Here is a 14086-nt window from a genome sequence, read left to right as displayed (position 1 = left end):
GATTTGAACACAGTCAGCAACCAAGACTATGATTTCTGCATTTACAGCATGAAGACAATTTGGAATTATTTCTTGTAAATCTAGACCACTGTTGCTGAGCTCTGACCTTCTTGTGCATGCCAAGCTCCGCAATGAGCTGAGCCAGAAGGTCATCCAGTGCTCCCTTGTCTTTCTCATCCTCTCCATCTAGGTCAGCGGTTAGCATGAGGATCACCTGCATGTATGGGATTGCACGCACCCCACCCACAGTGTGTAGCTGAGGCAGGTGCTGCAGAAGACGCTCCAGCAGCATCAGGCGCACCATGTGCAGTCTAGCGTTAAGGGACACAGAGTTTTTAAACTGTATCTTGGAAACAGCAGACATTGTTAGACTGGTAACTGTTGACGTAAAAAACACCCTGTTTAATCAGCAGCCCTCTATGTTGAAAATTCTATTTTAGTGCTCAGTAGTACAGCACTGAAATATGCAGTTCTCACACATCAGCAATAGGTTGATTTTCCTGATAATTACTGGTTTTAATTAGCACTTTAAGTTTCTGCCCACTCTAAATTCAGACAAACATTTAAAGATTGTGCTGTCTTCTATGCTAAGTGGCTATCCAAATGTCTGCCTACATCACATAATTGAAATATACAACGCAATTGGTTTTCAGTCTGCAGAGAACTGTTTATGAATGTTGTATGCTAGTTCATGGCTTCTCTGATGGCTGCATCTTGTCACTGCTTTTTGTACTTGTCTATTGTTTATTGCATCTTGAAACGGATATGATAACAGAGTCTGAGGTGTTACCAGAGTAAGGTAATCTTGTTCAGCTTGTAGCAGAGGTCTGCTGGAAGACCCAGGACTCATATCAGGCTACGGTGTGATTTCTAAGATGAGATTTTTTTAATGCAGTATATTTGTTTTTGTTTGAATGACTCTGCCTACATAAATCACACAATCACACATTTTCTTTTCTGGCTATTAAACGCTCATGCATGCATACTCTCTTGGCAACTCCGGTACAGCCTAAAACCCAACACACTGATCACATACAGTGTAGAACCTGCAATATGACAGTATATTTATAGTTTACCACAGGTAGTGTTTGTACCGCAGCTACCAGCCTGAAAAGTGCCAGTGTCCAAGTACTTACTTGAACCAGGCTAAAGCAAATGCCCAGCTTTCAGACTTCATTTGTCTGTCAAACTCAAGTGCTTAGTACCAAAGTAAAGCACAAGCTGTGTCTGTGATGCTCAATTTCTGTTAGTGTGTGAGGGCAAGTTCAGGTTCAAATTTAGCAGTACTACTTCGGTCTGTAATTTTTTTTTTTTTAGCTATGCATTGACCATGTGTACCCACGTAAAATCTAAGGAATGTCCAAACATCACTGTTTCCTTTTCACCTAAAGGACAACTGACTATTACAGGACAGTGCACCCCCCTTGTGGTTGCCCAGCTGTTACATTAAAGAGCTAATAAATGGAACGGAAAATTGTAATTATGAAGAATTATTACTTGAAATGTGATTTCAATATACTGATGTCTCAAGAATTTATCTATAAATCATGCCAGTCAATACTCAGTATGTTAAAGTTTTATGACACCTCTGCTGTTAAATATAAGACAGACCTGTTGCTGGTGTGGATGTCCCCCTCATTCTCTCCCTCTCCTTCAGAGCCGTCTCCTTCCTGCTGGGCTGTGGTGGTGCTGATGGCTCCCGTGCTGGAGCTCACACTGCCTGGTCCTGCAGGGTGGCCTTCCACAGCAGTGTCTCCGTAAGCACTGCTGCGCCCAGACACTGCAACACACAATTCCTAGCATCAGCCTTAGGCTTGGATATCAAAGCAACAATTTAATTACAAGATGGAGAAGCAGTTTCTTACTAAACCATCACAAATAAATGGCACTTAAGCCTTCATGAAGGGCTGAGTATATTTATTATAGTTCTGCTTACACATTTCCTCCCTACCTCGACCCTCACCGTTATGTTCTCCAGCCACTGAGTCGACGGCACTGCCTCCACTTTCAGAGCCCACGCTACCCCCGTGCTCAGCGGGAGAGGTGCGCAGCGTGGAGCCGTCTGTGGCCGCTGTGCTCCCCTCATCATCCGAGGCTGGGGCTGAAAGTATAACCAGAGCTGTTACAGGAAAAAAACAGCATGCTTTGCAAGGGGGTTTTCTAATGGTACACACAAACAAATACATTTAAATAACAGTATTCATAAGCATGCCATTGTTTCCTACATGTACAGGGAATAACAAAATTCTCCACAATTATTATTGAAATAATTTATAAAGAGATCTGTAAATGCTACATCTACTGGCAATGACAGAAAATAGGTTAACCAAACATTCCTTCCCAAGAAAATCATACTGGAAATATGATGTGAATGTACTACCAACATAGAACAACTACATTAGGAATGGACCTATGAGGAACACTACTGAAGAGGTGGGTGCAGTTACCTGATGCAGTTGTATCTGACAAGGTGCCTGCGTCCAGAGAAGATGAACTGGGGGCCTGGCCAGAAAGGCCTAGACTCTGAAGGCCCAGGGCACTGCTGCTACTACCTGCAACATTAACACAGATGCATGATTAAAAACCTGACAGCACAGAAGTGCAGCTGTCTATGCACATATGCACTACACCAGTGGTTTTAAAACTGCATGCCAGTTGTAATGCTGGGGCCAAATGTATCATTTAACAATAAGTAAAAATTTTACCAAATTTTATGTATGACTATTTATTTGCAAAGATAAATAATCATATTAACCTCAACCTAAATTCTGAGTCTGGCAAAATGCTAGCTATGTTAACATTTTTCATGCAAATGTAAATGATTTCTCTTTTCATTCATATCAAATTGATCATAATGGATCAACTGTTACAAGCAGTGTCTTTCAAAAAAGAAAGATCTTGAGGATCAGCCATCTACAAGTGAAACAGCCACTGCATCTCTGACTGAGGAAACCAAGAAAACCAAGCAAAAACTTAAATGAAGAAAATACAGCAGTGTGCACAGACGATTTCATGACCTTCATGAAGCTTTATGAGAGCTTTCGCATGCAACTGAGACATAAAAAAGGTGGAACTATCATTCTCTGCTGAATTTTATTTTTTAAATAAAGCTTTGAAGCCAAACAAATGCACTTCTAAACCTATTGAACTGAACGAGACCTCCTTTCAAAACGTTCACTTCTTCAGCATGCCATCTAGCACGTGGTAGATAACTCATTAGATCTGTTAGAAAATGATACATTATTTTTTTGTTTATTGTGTTAAAAAAAAATCAGGCAAAACTGTCTGGCTACACTGATTTTAAAATTATATTTGTTTGCAATGATCTGATCAGTAACATCTTGTGGGCAGTGGAAGCTTTTGTGGTCAGTTGTGTGGGCCACAAGTTAGAAAATGCTGGGAAATCTCTGTACTGTTGATTTACATTTTAAATAGTATTGTGATATTTCCACTGTTTGACGATTAGACTGCATGACCTGAATAGGTTTGCTCTAAACAATGTCTGAGCAACACAGTGAGTTGTACTTATTCACTGAAACCTAATATGCAGTTATTTCAGATTTTACCTGGTATGAACAGAATGTTTTTAAGAGTCCAAAAAAAAATTTCATACATTCCAAATTCACACTATTGATAATATCATTTAGTACAGCATCATCACAAGCCTAAAGTCTTATTTATGTGAGTCAGCAGTAGACAAAACTAACCTTGCTGATCCTGCTGGAGACTAAGAGCTATGGCCAGTTCAACCATGGTCTCATCATCAGCATCAGGAGGGATGTCGAGCATTGGGGGGAAGCCCTCTGCTCCAGCCAGGAGTGCCTCAAGAGGAGATGGGTTTCCATTGTTCACATTCTCTGCTGTTTCCAGAACCATGGACTCAGACTGCAGATCACAGACAGGAGGCAAAACGAAAATAGAGACTTACATAATAACCATCTTCATGAGACACAGTGAGTATTCATCCTAAACTGAAAAGCACAAGCAAAAGGACTAAAAAAACAAATCAAAAAGGCAGTCATTGGGCAACACTCACCACCATCTCAAAATCGCCATGGTCCACCTCACTTTGTTCTTGGCTCTCCTGCCTGCCACTCTCCCCTCCTGTCATTCCTGAGGGCTGCATCTTCTCATCAGCATCATCATCGTCATCGTCATCTTTATCACCTGGGGGATTGGCAAGTAAAGTCCCATGTTTAAATATTATATTGATACAAAGCGCCATTACAGCCTCACCAAGCATTTAATTACGAACTCTATACTAATAATGGGTAGGGTTTCCCCTTTGCTATCAAAACAGCCTCAATTCTTCATGGCAAGGATTCCACAAGATGTTAGAAACATCGCTTTGAGATTCTGGGTCTGTCATGATTGAATCATGCAGATTATACAGGTGCAGTGTCTTGATGAGAGTCTCCTGTTCTACCACATTCCAATGGTGTTCTACTGGATTCAGATTTGATGACAGAGAAGGCTACTCATTAAACTCCTTTGTCATGTTCACAAACTCAGTTTCAGGTGAATTTTGCTTTGTGACATGGCGCATTATCAAGCTGGAAATAGCCTTCAGAAGATGGGTAAATTGTAGACATGGAGGAATGCATATTGTCAGTAACAATGCTCAAACAGGCTGGGGCATTAAAGTGATGTTTTATTATTAATTAAAAAGGTACAAAGAGAGCCAAGAAAACATTCCCCACACCACGACACAACCTGAATCAGCCTGGACTGTTGATACAAGGCAGGTTGAAGCCATGGACTTTTTACTGTTGGTGTCAAATTCTGACCGTGCTAGCTTTGTGCCTCAGCTGAAATCAAGATTTGTCAGACCAGGCTACAGGTTTCCAGCCGTCAGCTGTTCAGTTTTGGTGAGCCTATGCCAACTACAGATTTAGCTTTCTGTTCTTGGCTGACAGATGTGGATCCCAAGGTGGTCTTCTGCTGTTGTAGCACATCCACCTCAAGGTTTAACGTGTTGCGCATTCTGAGTTGCTTTTTCGCTCACCACAATTGTACATAAAGGTTATATGAGTTACCGTGGCTTTTTTGTCACCTCGAACCAGTTTGGCTTTTCTCCATTGACCTCCCTCATCAACAACGCGTGTGTCTGAAGAACAGCCATTCGCAATTTTTTTTACTTACAGCACTATTCCACAGACTGTGGATTTGAAAAATCACAGAACTATTCTGACGGTTGATATGAACATAATGTAATAAAAAATTAACATATTTAAAGCTGCAAACCTGTATCTGCATGATTTTATACACTGCACTGCTGCCACATAATTGGCCGATTGAATAATTGCATGACTGAGTAGGTGTACAGGGGTTCCTAATAAAGTGCTCAGTAAAAGAGAGTCCAAAGAACACTAACCAAATATAATGTTCATAACTCTGATCTCACCCATTGGAGTGTTGGAGCGGGGTGGAGAGGGCAAGGTCACATGCCTACGCTTGTTCCTGGGTCTCAGTACTCTTATAAGGGCCTGTTTGCAAGCAAAGCTCACAGAGGTGTCCTGTAGCAATAGAAGATATGAATATTACACACAGAAAACATGGATTCTGCCTAGAAGATGAACTGACTGAATTTACTGTGGTGCTAAAGAAGTGTACATACATAAGGAAAAAAAAAAAAAAAAAAAGATTTAAAGGATGACCAAATCTTACAGGACAGAGCAACATCTGCATGTAGATTTTGGAGGCCACATTGATGTAGTCCAGCTCACACGTGCAATAGCCATGAATGATGTCCACTAGTGCATTCACAGTGGCTTCTATGTGGGTCAGCCCTGAGAAAAGTGAGGGGAAGGAAGAAAAAAAAACCTCAAATGTTTCATGAAAATAAAGAAAAAAAATTTAAATACCACATTCTGAGATCAGCCTGCTTACCAGGTAAACAGGCAGGAGCAAGAAAAGCATTCTTGGGTTTCAGGGCATGGAGCTTCCAGAAGTTACTGACCAGCTGCGTGATAAAATTACAGCCTTCAGCATCAGCTTGTTTCAGGCCATCCTTACCATCATCACTCAGATCTGAGAGAAGAGGAGTTGTTTACAATGAAGAAAGAGACTTTCCATATAACAACAAAAATTAATAGCTGTGGCTTCTCTGCAGGGCCAATATTATTATTAACAGCAGCAAGAAAGTACTATTAAAAATATCTTGTGCTATGTACCAGTTTCAGCATGAGACATCTTTGACTCTGTGAAGTGCACCAGGTTGTTGGGTCTCATGATGGCAATGGAGCGGGCGGTTATCACTAATCGCTGAAAAACATCAGGGTCTAAATCCTTTCCATCCTTGCTGCAGCTGTTTAAACACTGCACTGCATTGCTCAGTAGAGATTGATCCTACATGGAGAAAAAGCCTTAGTTAGCAAGATAACTATTAAAAAAAAAAAAAAAAAAAAAAAAAAAAAAACACAGAAAAAGGCAAAACAGCCAAAATCAGCACAAGTTCGCTGTTTATATAGAGATGACAGGGCCAGTACCTTGTGGTTGTGGTAGGCTGTGCGGCTGGTGTGTAAACTGGCCAGAAGGCCTTTGGTCTGTTGCTGGACTCCAGCAGGAGTTGGCATGGACAGCAAAAGAGTGGCCAGATCCAGAGCTGGACCTTTGCTTTTTTCCTAAACATTAAAAAAAACTTAAAATTATTAGATCTAATTAAGATTAGATTAGAATTAAAAGATCTAAAACAATTTCAGATGACAACCTTTTTTCCGTTAATTGGTGCACTTGTTCCCACAATGGCCAAGCAAAATGAACAGATTTTGATTACCTTTTCACTGGTACAGCCAACAGCAAAGCAGCTCTCCAGAGCTTCCAAGGAGCTGACCACTAACCTAGGAACAGCAAAGGAGATTCATGCCATGTTAAAGCAATTTAAAGCAGAAAGAAAATACTTAAAAACCACACAATTCAGAGCACTGCAAATAATTACCAAAACTCAATTATATCGAATATATACTTTGTTATAAAAAACATTATTAAAAGCAAGTGAGCAATAACATGAGACAACTCAGAACACAAGTCAAATTCTCTTAACATAATTTACATACACTATACCAAGCTCAGTGTAACTGTGTTTTTTTGCCATGTGTGCTCACACTCACTCTCTCTCTCTCTCATTCACTCACACCCACACACACACCCACACACACACCCACACACACACACATACACACACACATACACACACACATACACACACTCCTCTCTCTTACACTTACACACACACACACACACACACACACACATTCACACACATTATATTTGCAAACAAACACCATGCAAACAAGCAGAGAAAGGGCGGTTACTAACCGGTCCAAGGTTGATAAGGACTCAGTTTCGCAACTTTATTTTATTGTTTTTGGGAGCAAAGAAAAAGAAAAATGTGTGAGGATCACAGAAAGAAACAAGTAAATAAAATGATTTGTATGTAACAGAGGACATGTAAGCATGCAAGCACAAGTCATTATGAAGGCAGCCATGCACTGGACGCACCACACACTCCTCCACTCTGCACCTTTCTGCCCTCCTTGCATTGTGTATTAATAAAACCTTTCAGTGTCAGTGCATTAAATTAATTTAGGGTGAATTTATGTTAGAAGATTACATGAAGAGGAACATTTACATTGAGGACAGAGAAATGGAAACCAAAAGAAAAGGATTATGAGTTTTGAAGATATACCAATATTACTGAAGAGCTCAATCGGATTAAAGGGAACAGAAAACCTGCACACTAGACTTACCTCTCCAGTACTGTGCCACTGGTGGAGGTTGGAGTTGTAATGTCGCTGTCTCCTGTGCCATTGCCCTGGTTCAGATTGGGGCTGCAAACATTGTTGACAGAGGCAGAAGGAAAGTCCTCTGGAGGTTCATCAGGCCATCCAAACTGCTCTTTGGTTTTGCCATAGATCTTAATGGAGTCAAGCATGGTGACTCCGGCAGGGTCTACTGATGCTCCAACTACGGCACAGGGAGACAAAAATGTAAATGAATGAGTAAATGTAAATAAATGAATTCATTCATGACATATTCTTACAAGATTCACAGCAGTACGAGTGATGCAACAAGCACTTACTGAAAATGGAGAGTTTCTTGTCAGCCTGCAGGGCCTCCTCACGTGTGAAAGGCAGATCAAACCACCGAGAGCGAGTCAAATTCATCTGCATGGTGCGACCAAAGATTTCGATGTATGATGGAGCCCTTTCGATGGCCTGAGTGCCAACCTGCACCCTCATCCCCGTCATCACCATAGAGTTGTTATTGTTTACCACCTCCACTGTGAAGCCACCAGGCTGAAAAGAGAGGAGGGGGGATATAAGCTGTTGGTTGTACACTGTAATACACTTACGTTGCAAAGAAAACACTGTTCACTATTGAATGAATTACCAAAAAAGTGCTTACCTTGGTGTTGGCCACATACATCCCTGAGGAGTTGAGGCGGTGTTTGATCTGTTGTCCGTTGTAGACCTGCAGCAAATCGTTGCCCCCAAACTCCACTTCTGTCAGCTGCTGGTTGTGTTCAAAGAAATCTACAGGAAAGGTTACTTGGCTGGACGTGCGTGTAGCTGCAGCAGAAAATTCAAAACAGAGAAACAAAAGGGAAATAAGTAAATGCACAGAGAAGGCTAACTTGCTGTACAAGTATAATGTACAATGCTGTAGTATGATGAGAGGGAGGTGGAGGCATAACTCACTGGCTGCTGCGGCTTTGCGTTTGCGGACAGGCTTCATGATGCTAATGACGCTGCTGGGTTGAAGAGAGGGCTGAAGCCAGTAGGACGTGTTCTCCACATTGGCCATGTAGATGCGCAGGCTGCCATCTTCACACAGCAGGATCATAGTGGTACGCTGCTGCTCATTACTGGCTGTGTGACGGATAGCCACCATGTCCTGAATCTGAGTAGCAGACAGACATGGCTTAGAAACATCATACAGATGTCCATCTCTTAACTAATAAGTACTGAAGTCATTGGCAATAGGTCACAATAATTAAACCAACGACACGTGTCAGATAATCATATCTCTACTCTGACTGAGGACGGACCTTGGCTTTGGCAGGTAGAGTTTTAATCTCCTGGATCAGGAAAGTGTCTGGTTTCACCATGATGACAAGAGGGATCCCTGTGGTCTGCTGCACACAGCACACCAGCCCTGGGTGGTTCATTACCTCAGACCACTGGCACAAAGCTGGAGATGTCTTACTGCCTCCATTTGACCTGCAGAGAGGAGTGAGAGAATTTACTACTACTACTACTACTACTACTACTACTACTACTACTACTACTACTACTACTACTACTACTACTACTACTACATACAAAAACATGTCCAGCCCATTTAGTGACAGGTTTTATAAAAGAACATACTGCCAAGGTCCTAAAGAACAAGAACATTATTCTGATCCTCACGCTGGGTTTGATTAAATTAAAATATATTATCCAATCATATCATTGAATAGAACTTGCGTACCCTTTGACATTTATTGTAAATAATCTCTGTGTCTCCATGCTGCTGCGGTTCACTGTGGCAGCAAAAGACTTGCCCTGGCTGTAACTAAAGAAGAGCATCTGCAGGACATGGGAGTAATATACAGACACTCCCCCTCCTGCCACCTGGCCATTGCTGTCCTATGGAGGACAGTAAACAGGAATGTGGTTAAACTCTGAACCATTAGGCAAAACCTCATTTCTTTATATCAATGTAATACAAGTAGTGAGGACTCATGTACCTTCAAGTCTTCATGGTTGATCTCAAGCACATTGGTAACATAGAAGGGGCCATGCTGAGCACTGCTGGACTCATCCATCACCTGTGTGTACATGTAGCCAGCTGAGGACATGATGACAATGATGTTTTTTCCTTCCTCATTGAACAGGAATGTTGCATCTCTGATTTTTGAGCTTGGTAAAAGGAAGTAGTACATGGGACTGAGGGCATCGACAGACAAGTCATAGATCTAGAAAGAGAAGCAGTTACAGTTAGAAAACCATCATTAAAAGATGTTTTTTGCAATTTTGAGTGAGTATAAAATAACAGTAATAAAAATAAAAATTATTCACCTTAACAAAGTCAGCTGTGATAATGGCCAATTCAGTCTGAGAACCAGGTAGCCAGATGGCTTTGATGATGAAGTTTCCGGTGGCCAGCTGGGGGTGCAGTACAAGGTGGTCCGACACTGAGCCTGTACTGCTGAATGTGAGCACGTGACAGTCCTACAAAAGGCATAGACATAATATAATGTGTATGCATGTATTATAAACCGTTCCTCTATACAAAAAAAATAAGTACTATACACAAATGTACTTGGCATTACCTTGAGGCCACAAACAGCTAGGTAGTCCTCATTACAAGGGTTTCCAGTCAAGCTGAGGACAGTAAAGGGCACAGGTGCTGAGGCCAGGCGAGTCAGAGTCAGTTTTCTTTTACTGGAGTCTGCCTGCTTCAGAAGGGCCGACAGCTGCAGGACTGTGATCTTAATGGGGGGAATCATTTATAGTTATACTATAACACTGGGAGCAGACAGTAAAAGTACTGTAAAAAGAAAATATTTTAAATAATTCAGTTTTTGGATCAGTTTGTAAGCTCACCAGTGACAAAGAGCTACCAACTATGCTTTGAAGCTTACCTTGCCCTTCTCATGGCTGACAGCGAGGTGCTGTCTGCGCCCATGGGGAGAGGACAGCACACACATGGCCACACGGCGCAACACATGAGCACTGATGAGCTGTCTGATGGTCTGGCCCTGATCACCACTGTAGTTCATCCTTACGTTCTCAAATGCTCCCTCTTGAGAGCCCAGAGTGGGAACCTGAACAAAACACAAACACATTCAGATAAATTCTAATGGGAAATGTATTTAACAAATGCATTCAGACTAGATGGCAAGGACAATGTTTGCACTGAAAAATATTTAAGCCAGCTAAATTTAAGTGAAGTCTGGATGATCTGCACTCTTTGCTGCTGCTCATGGGTGCAATTGTACCATGAGTTGGTCGGTCATCTCCACAGTCTTGTCCTGGGTGTGCAGTTCATTGAGTGCATGCTGGGCACGGCTACTGCTGCCCACAGCAGAGGCCTGCTGGAAGTTCGTCTGGATGGCATCCATGAGAAAGATCAGCAGGTCCAGCACCAGAGTTGCAGTTGATGAACTTGACTGAGAGAGACATTTACAGTGCATTAGTGAACTGGTCAGACACAAACCCATTACTGAAAGGAAACAAGAGTCTTACATCATAAGCAGAGTTGGGAGGTATAACAGTAACAAGCGATAATGCAGTATTAGAAAAATGAATTATGCATAATAATTACACTATGTCAAATTTCCGTCACTTTAATATTCTTACCATCACTCTCCAGCCTTTTAGTTGTCCTATACCTTTTACAACTTCTGCATTTTATAGCTCATCAGTTTCTGACTATGTTAAACGGAGCATTATTATACATGTTTATTTTCAAAACTTGACATGCTTTTTTAGTCCTTAATGAGACCATTATGAACAGGCCTCATTTGTCAATTATAAGATAGATGCTGCCACCCAACTCTAATTATAAACCTCAAAATACATACATTAACTTAAACTTCATCAGTGCTATCGTTCTAGTAGGAGACCACAGTGTACCACTCTTACCACTTGGGCAAGTAGGTCTTCTCTGCAGCCTTCAATGTTTTTGCACACACTGCTTTTCTTGGGTTTCTCCTCATCGCTGCTTTTCCCATCGCAGATAGTGACTTTGCCCTTGTCGGTGGATGATGTGCTCTGGTGGCGAATGGCACTCTCAGGCATCCGCAGCTCACTCTGGAAGGCCGAGGACTCTTTCATAGTGGAGCTCATTCCACTGCTGGGGCTTCTTTTCACCAAAGCCTATTATACAAAAACATGGGGCCAAATTCAATTACACATTCGACATCTCAGACTTTAGAAAATCAAAATAACTTATTTATGTAAAAGGGGATATTATGGAGTGCAAAGTGACCAAATTTTACTTGTAAACTTAGAAGTCAGGGTTAACTAAAAACAATTTCTGCATGCTGTGTGTTTCCATTAAGGAGGCATGCATGAGATGTTATGACATGATGCAAAAGCTAAAGCATTTTCAAGTACCTAGGACACAGTGTCGATGTTAATACATAAGCAAAATTGTTATATCATCAATTAATCACCAATTAATAATCAACTAGATGTAAAAGTACATTATTGTGGAGTAAGAACTTGGATGGCTCATGGAAAAGAAAGACTGAACGTCCTGATGGGCTGAGGGACAACTCAAATCAGTTGATGACAATCAATGACAAATGAGTTGCAAGCCAAAGTTACCGCTGTTGTTCTTTTCCCATGATGACCTGAAGTATTCGGTCTCACCTGGCAGCTGCCATCCTCCTTGGCCCCGCAGTCACAGAAGAAAGAGCCGTATTTGGCATAGGAGATCTCGTGGTCTTTGTGACAGACCTTGGCACACACTGTGCACACACCTACCCCATCCACCATCTTACAGGTGTGACAATGATACCTGTATAGCGAAAGGAGAAGGGTAAGGCCGGGTTGTAGCTTTAAACAGGTATAGTGTTTCATTGGAGGGAGTGGGGACGTAAAGTGGATGACAAGTTCTTCCATTACCAGTGCTGATTCATGAACTCCTTCTGCGTAATGGTAAAGGTACAGAGCTTATTGCAGAGGGAGTCCTCATCCTAGAAGACAAACGGAATCTCAGTTATAAAGCCAAGAAGAATTTGGCTTTGGTCAACACAACAAAGGGCTGAGTGCAGCATCAGTGCAGACATTCACTAAAGTCCCATTAATATCCGATCATTCTCAGAATCTGAGAGCAGTTTCCTGACCGAGTCTTCAGCCTGTGAGTCCTCTTCCTCAACAGCCAGCTCCTCCACCCAGTCTGAGTCTACTTCAATGGCCTTCTCCTCTCCCTCCATCAGTAGCTGGGAAGAGCCCTGCCCGCTGCTCTGCCTCAGGGCATTCATCACATCTGCCAGGTAGGAGATGATGTGGCATGCACACTCCAACATGCTGGCATGCTACAACATAGAAAAAATAATTTCATGTGGAAAACTTTCCTGTGAATGTCAAAAGGTAACAATCAATCTGGATAACTAGTCTTACTTTGCCTTGAGAAACATTGGCGGTGACTTTCTCCACAACATTCTTCTGATACAAGTACTTTTTACTGGAAAAAATAAAAAATAAAATTGTTAATTTAACCACAGACATTGCACATTATAACCACAGATAGCATTTCACAAATTTCCACTGTGATCCTTTTTGATTTCTCACCATCTAGTGAGCCAGTCAATAGCAGCCCTGTGCAGTTGCAGGTGTCCTGCTCCTTGCCCAGCACTGGCCAGCGTGGCCATGATAACCATGAGCTCTGGAAAGCCAGCTCCATCACCACTGGCCAGCATCTCAGTTGCCATGGGGATAAGGGTGCTCAGCAGCACAGTGCACACACCCTCGCCCACCTGGCTATTGTCCCGCACAATGTAGGTTGTAAGAAGCTGCAGCAGCTGTCTGTTCTCCTGCACTGTGTCCAGCTGGTCCGAGTCTTTGGGAGTTGAGGCAGTCATACGAGTCAACCACGCCTGCAGCCTTGATGGTTCCACGCAGGCCAGCTGGGCCATGGAGCCACACAGGCTCAGCAGGCTGGGGTTAGGGCTTTTCTCCGCTATGAGCACACATTTACAGATATGTTAGACAGGACATAATAGGAGTACATGGCTTACAGACCAAATTTATATTGTATCTGGCTACTTACTCAGCTGGAACAGTTTAGTGAAGAACTTCAGAACCCTGTTGCAGAACTTGGCAGATAGATTCTCATTTGCGGTTGCCATCATAATTTGTACCAGTTCACCACTGGGAGGAGGAAAACAAATTAAGCATAGTACTATTCATTTGCCTTGGTAAAGAGGGAGTAAGGGTGGGCTGTGGTGTACCTGAAAGAAAAGAATTCCTCCATGGCTTTGCGGACCTGGCTGCTCTCCAACTGCTTCTCTAGGTACTGAAGACATTCCTCCAACACTGACTCATCCAGACCACTGTGAGACAAATTAACCAGACCAAACTAAGCGTTC

The 14086-nt window shown here is 42.1% G+C and overlaps 1 protein-coding gene across 22 annotated transcripts in view; it reads right to left on the bottom strand.

Annotated features, from left to right (window-relative positions):
- Positions 1-14086, bottom strand: part of ubr4 (ubiquitin protein ligase E3 component n-recognin 4) — a 42461-nt gene that overhangs the window by 15638 nt on the left and 12737 nt on the right. For 9 of the 22 annotated variants that reach the window (XM_017684940.2, XM_017684944.2, XM_017684942.2 and 6 more), the window contains 32 exons: positions 13949-14050; positions 13768-13868; positions 13290-13677; positions 13119-13182; positions 12842-13033; positions 12621-12691; positions 12321-12513; positions 11634-11867; positions 10988-11158; positions 10631-10813; positions 10319-10477; positions 10065-10217; positions 9734-9961; positions 9475-9632; positions 9050-9221; positions 8700-8901; positions 8407-8570; positions 8081-8297; positions 7749-7965; positions 7318-7350; positions 6776-6839; positions 6489-6623; positions 6174-6348; positions 5890-6030; positions 5668-5789; positions 5405-5516; positions 4037-4167; positions 3708-3885; positions 2448-2552; positions 1952-2119; positions 1612-1780; positions 107-311 (listed from right to left, as the gene is read on the bottom strand). In XM_017684940.2, coding sequence (XP_017540429.1) covers positions 107-311; positions 1612-1780; positions 1952-2119; positions 2448-2552; positions 3708-3885; positions 4037-4167; positions 5405-5516; positions 5668-5789; positions 5890-6030; positions 6174-6348; positions 6489-6623; positions 6776-6839; positions 7318-7350; positions 7749-7965; positions 8081-8297; positions 8407-8570; positions 8700-8901; positions 9050-9221; positions 9475-9632; positions 9734-9961; positions 10065-10217; positions 10319-10477; positions 10631-10813; positions 10988-11158; positions 11634-11867; positions 12321-12513; positions 12621-12691; positions 12842-13033; positions 13119-13182; positions 13290-13677; positions 13768-13868; positions 13949-14050 — 5107 coding nt within the window. The remainder of the gene's footprint in view (positions 1-106; positions 312-1611; positions 1781-1951; positions 2120-2447; positions 2553-3707; positions 3886-4036; positions 4168-5404; positions 5517-5667; positions 5790-5889; positions 6031-6173; positions 6349-6488; positions 6624-6775; positions 6840-7317; positions 7351-7748; positions 7966-8080; positions 8298-8406; positions 8571-8699; positions 8902-9049; positions 9222-9474; positions 9633-9733; positions 9962-10064; positions 10218-10318; positions 10478-10630; positions 10814-10987; positions 11159-11633; positions 11868-12320; positions 12514-12620; positions 12692-12841; positions 13034-13118; positions 13183-13289; positions 13678-13767; positions 13869-13948; positions 14051-14086) is intronic. The other 13 variants (XM_017684943.2, XM_017684950.2, XM_017684955.2 and 10 more) reach the window with 8 other exon arrangements.

Source organism: Pygocentrus nattereri, chromosome 9 (assembly GCF_015220715.1).
Source record: "Pygocentrus nattereri isolate fPygNat1 chromosome 9, fPygNat1.pri, whole genome shotgun sequence".
Classification (NCBI taxonomy): Eukaryota; Metazoa; Chordata; class Actinopteri; order Characiformes; family Serrasalmidae; genus Pygocentrus; species Pygocentrus nattereri.
The sequence above is the reverse complement of the archived record's forward strand: the minus strand, read 5'-3'. Positions and strand labels throughout refer to the sequence as shown.